At 37.3% G+C, this 2,946-nt stretch overlaps 1 protein-coding gene across 1 annotated transcript in view; it reads right to left on the bottom strand.

The window, feature by feature from the left end:
* LOC107669539 (polycomb protein suz12-B-like) overlaps positions 1-2,946 on the bottom strand; it is a 19,135-nt gene that overhangs the window by 13,639 nt on the left and 2,550 nt on the right. The window contains exon 4 of the mRNA XM_016461811.1: positions 1,128-1,196. Coding sequence (XP_016317297.1) covers positions 1,128-1,196 — 69 coding nt within the window. The remainder of the gene's footprint in view (positions 1-1,127; positions 1,197-2,946) is intronic.

Here is a 2,946-nt window from a genome sequence, read left to right on the forward strand (position 1 = left end):
ATCCGATCTGTGACTCAAAATGTGATATGATAATGTAATATAATCCGAACCATGAGATTTGTGATCCGTTGCACCCCTACTCTCTTGACTTGTTATTTGAAGAAAAAATACAATATCTTTTATTCAGGCTAGTTAAATTCATTTTTGGGCTACCAAAATCTGAAGAATGCCTGCCCGAAGGGCTACCAGGGATTTCGAAATTTTGCGAGCCCTGTGATGTATTCTCCTGTGTTGGCAAAGGTTTATAAATGATTTACGTTACAAATCTAGTGAGATAATGCACAGTTTTTCCAGATGAATGTTAAGCAATTCAAATTCACAGCATATACAGAGGAAGAGTTTAGCCCCTTTCACACATACAGTACTGGTAAATTACCAGTAAGTTACCATTAAGAGATCATGTGTGAACAGGACCTTTTCAAAATTTCCCGGTAAATTTGTTCTAACAATCATATCGTTTTATGGAGATGACATGATTACTCGGAGCTGTTTACAAAGCTCCGCTGCTTTTTAATTAGTTATTCTATGTAAACATTCGCTAGATGGACATCTTTGACCACTGCGCCTCGCAGCTTTTTGTCGCACTCCATTCATCAGGGCTGCGACTCCGCAATTGGATACTATTATGCGCGTCTCATGTTTATAAGAGCAAAACATTCTGATTGGCTAGTAATGTTAGTTTGGATGAGAGTTCCATTCATCAGGGCTGCGACTCCGCAATTGGATACTATTATGCGCGTCTCATGTTTATAAGAGCAAAACATTCTGATTTGCTAGTAATGTTAGCTTGGTTGAGAGTGAAAGCTGTGCTCCTCTCATACCATTGGTAGGCGAACTCATGGACTCGAAAGTGATATCAATCAACAAGATTTTTTTTTTAAATGTAGGACTATTTTTTTTCTGCAGCCAAACGCTGCACGCCGGAGATCCGGCACGGTGCCAGAGAACTTTAAGCCCTGAGTATGTTTAGTGTATAAAGCCCAGTTTTTCCTCTGTAACCATTTACAAAGTCAGCAAGCCTATGATGCCTATTGTTAAGATGTTAAAAGTTGTGTAGTGTATTCCAACCTTTAGGCTCATATCTGTGTAACAACACAGCATGAAAAATATCTGTAGAAGACCAGTACCTCTGAGACTCGGGCTCCCCTTTCATTTTCTCCAAATTGGACAGCAAATCATCCACTTTAAATGTTTTCCTGAAGAAAAAGGCCAGTTTATAATAAAAATGCTGTAAGCAAAGCAAAGCAGTAGGGCTGCAAAACGCTTAAATCGCATTCAAAATAAAAGTTTGTTTACATACTATATGTGTGTGTGTGTACTGTGTATATTTATTATTAGGGGTGCTCCGACTGATCAGCTACCGATCACTATCGGCCGATAATAACGTTGGGATGATTGATCGGCGGTCTCTAAAATGCCGATCTCAAGCTGATGACGCTGCCGTGAGAGGTTTGGCACGACATCTCAGTCTCTGTCCGGCGCGGGTGAAATAATTATAATACTGAATGTGAGGTACTCACTTTCATATTTTTTCATTAAATAACTTATAAAGTAATTTGAAAACCTTGTGTGAGACATAATTTCACAAACAGCGTGAGTGAATCACCGCGTGCACTCTCTCTTTCTCTCTCTCAAAATATGCAATTGGCTTCAAATCACCACACATCGCGTCGGTCTATAAGCGAGCTGCACAGTTGACAGGAATTTTCACTTGCATAGTCGAGGCAGTGTCACATCGTCACTAAAGTTTATAAATGGCATCTCTTTTTAATTCTTGCCAGTGTTTAACCATTCAGCGTTCGCACGCTCTCCTGGAGACTGAGCGCTCATGCACACTGGCAGAGCGCACACATAATGGCAAGTTCACACACACACACACACACTCCGTTTGCAGTGCGTATTTTTTCCACGCTCATGTTAACGGATTAATAAAGCATTCACTGCACACGGTTACGGTCCGGCAGTGCGTTCCAGTAGCGGCGCGTCTGCAGCAGTGCAGAGACCGTTTATACACCGAGTCTATTGCTGCGCTGCAAGCGCTGAATTAAAGTAACAGCGCATTGTTTGCAGTAAATATGAACATGGATTGACACGAAAATGTAGTAATTACACCATAAATGCATATTATTAAAGTCTACTGTGTTGGCTAGTTTTAAAGGAAAAGATCACTTTTAGATAAACAAGGCAATAGCTGGCACTTGTGAAGGTAGAAAAACAAAGTTCTTTATGAACCGCAGGATAGCTTGTAATAAAGATTTCAATGCAAAAGAAAAAGGCAGTAGAGCTGACTATTTCTGTCAATGGTAAGTTTGTGATAACATAAGAAAAGTAGTTTAAATGTTTTGCCAATTGCTTGAGCAACTAAATATATAAATCTAGTAGTAAATGCAAAAGTAAAAACATTATATAATGTGTTGTTATATTTATTGAGTTTAAACATGTCTGTGAAAGACTGTATTACTGTACTGTAGGGATATGCCGGTATCAAATTCTCATGTTGCGATTAATTGCTAATGCTTTTATCACGGTATGCGGTATTGTCACGATATTGAAATTTAGTTTAAAAAAAAGTGCTGTCATAATACAGTATGACAGGTTTAATAACTTTTTTCTTATAACAAAAATAACTGAACATTTAAATGCAATAAAACAATACAGAAAAATGTATAAAGTTAAAAGTTTTACACAGATTAAAGTGCAAAAGAACTATAAAGACCAATAGGTATCACTTTACAATAAGACCTCATTAGTTAACCTTAGTTAATGCATTAACATTCACAATGAGCAATAGCTACATTTGCTACAGAAGTTATTAATCTTTGTTTAAAAAAATACAAGTCTTTGTTCATGTTAGCTCATTAAATAACACAGTTGCAACTTTCGATTTTAACAACATGTTATTAAATATTGGAATACCTAAGATTAATTAATGTTCAGAAGAATTTT

This window comes from Sinocyclocheilus anshuiensis, unplaced genomic scaffold, assembly GCF_001515605.1.
Source record: "Sinocyclocheilus anshuiensis isolate Anshui unplaced genomic scaffold, SAMN03320099.WGS_v1.1 scaffold612, whole genome shotgun sequence".
Taxonomy (NCBI): Eukaryota; Metazoa; Chordata; class Actinopteri; order Cypriniformes; family Cyprinidae; genus Sinocyclocheilus; species Sinocyclocheilus anshuiensis.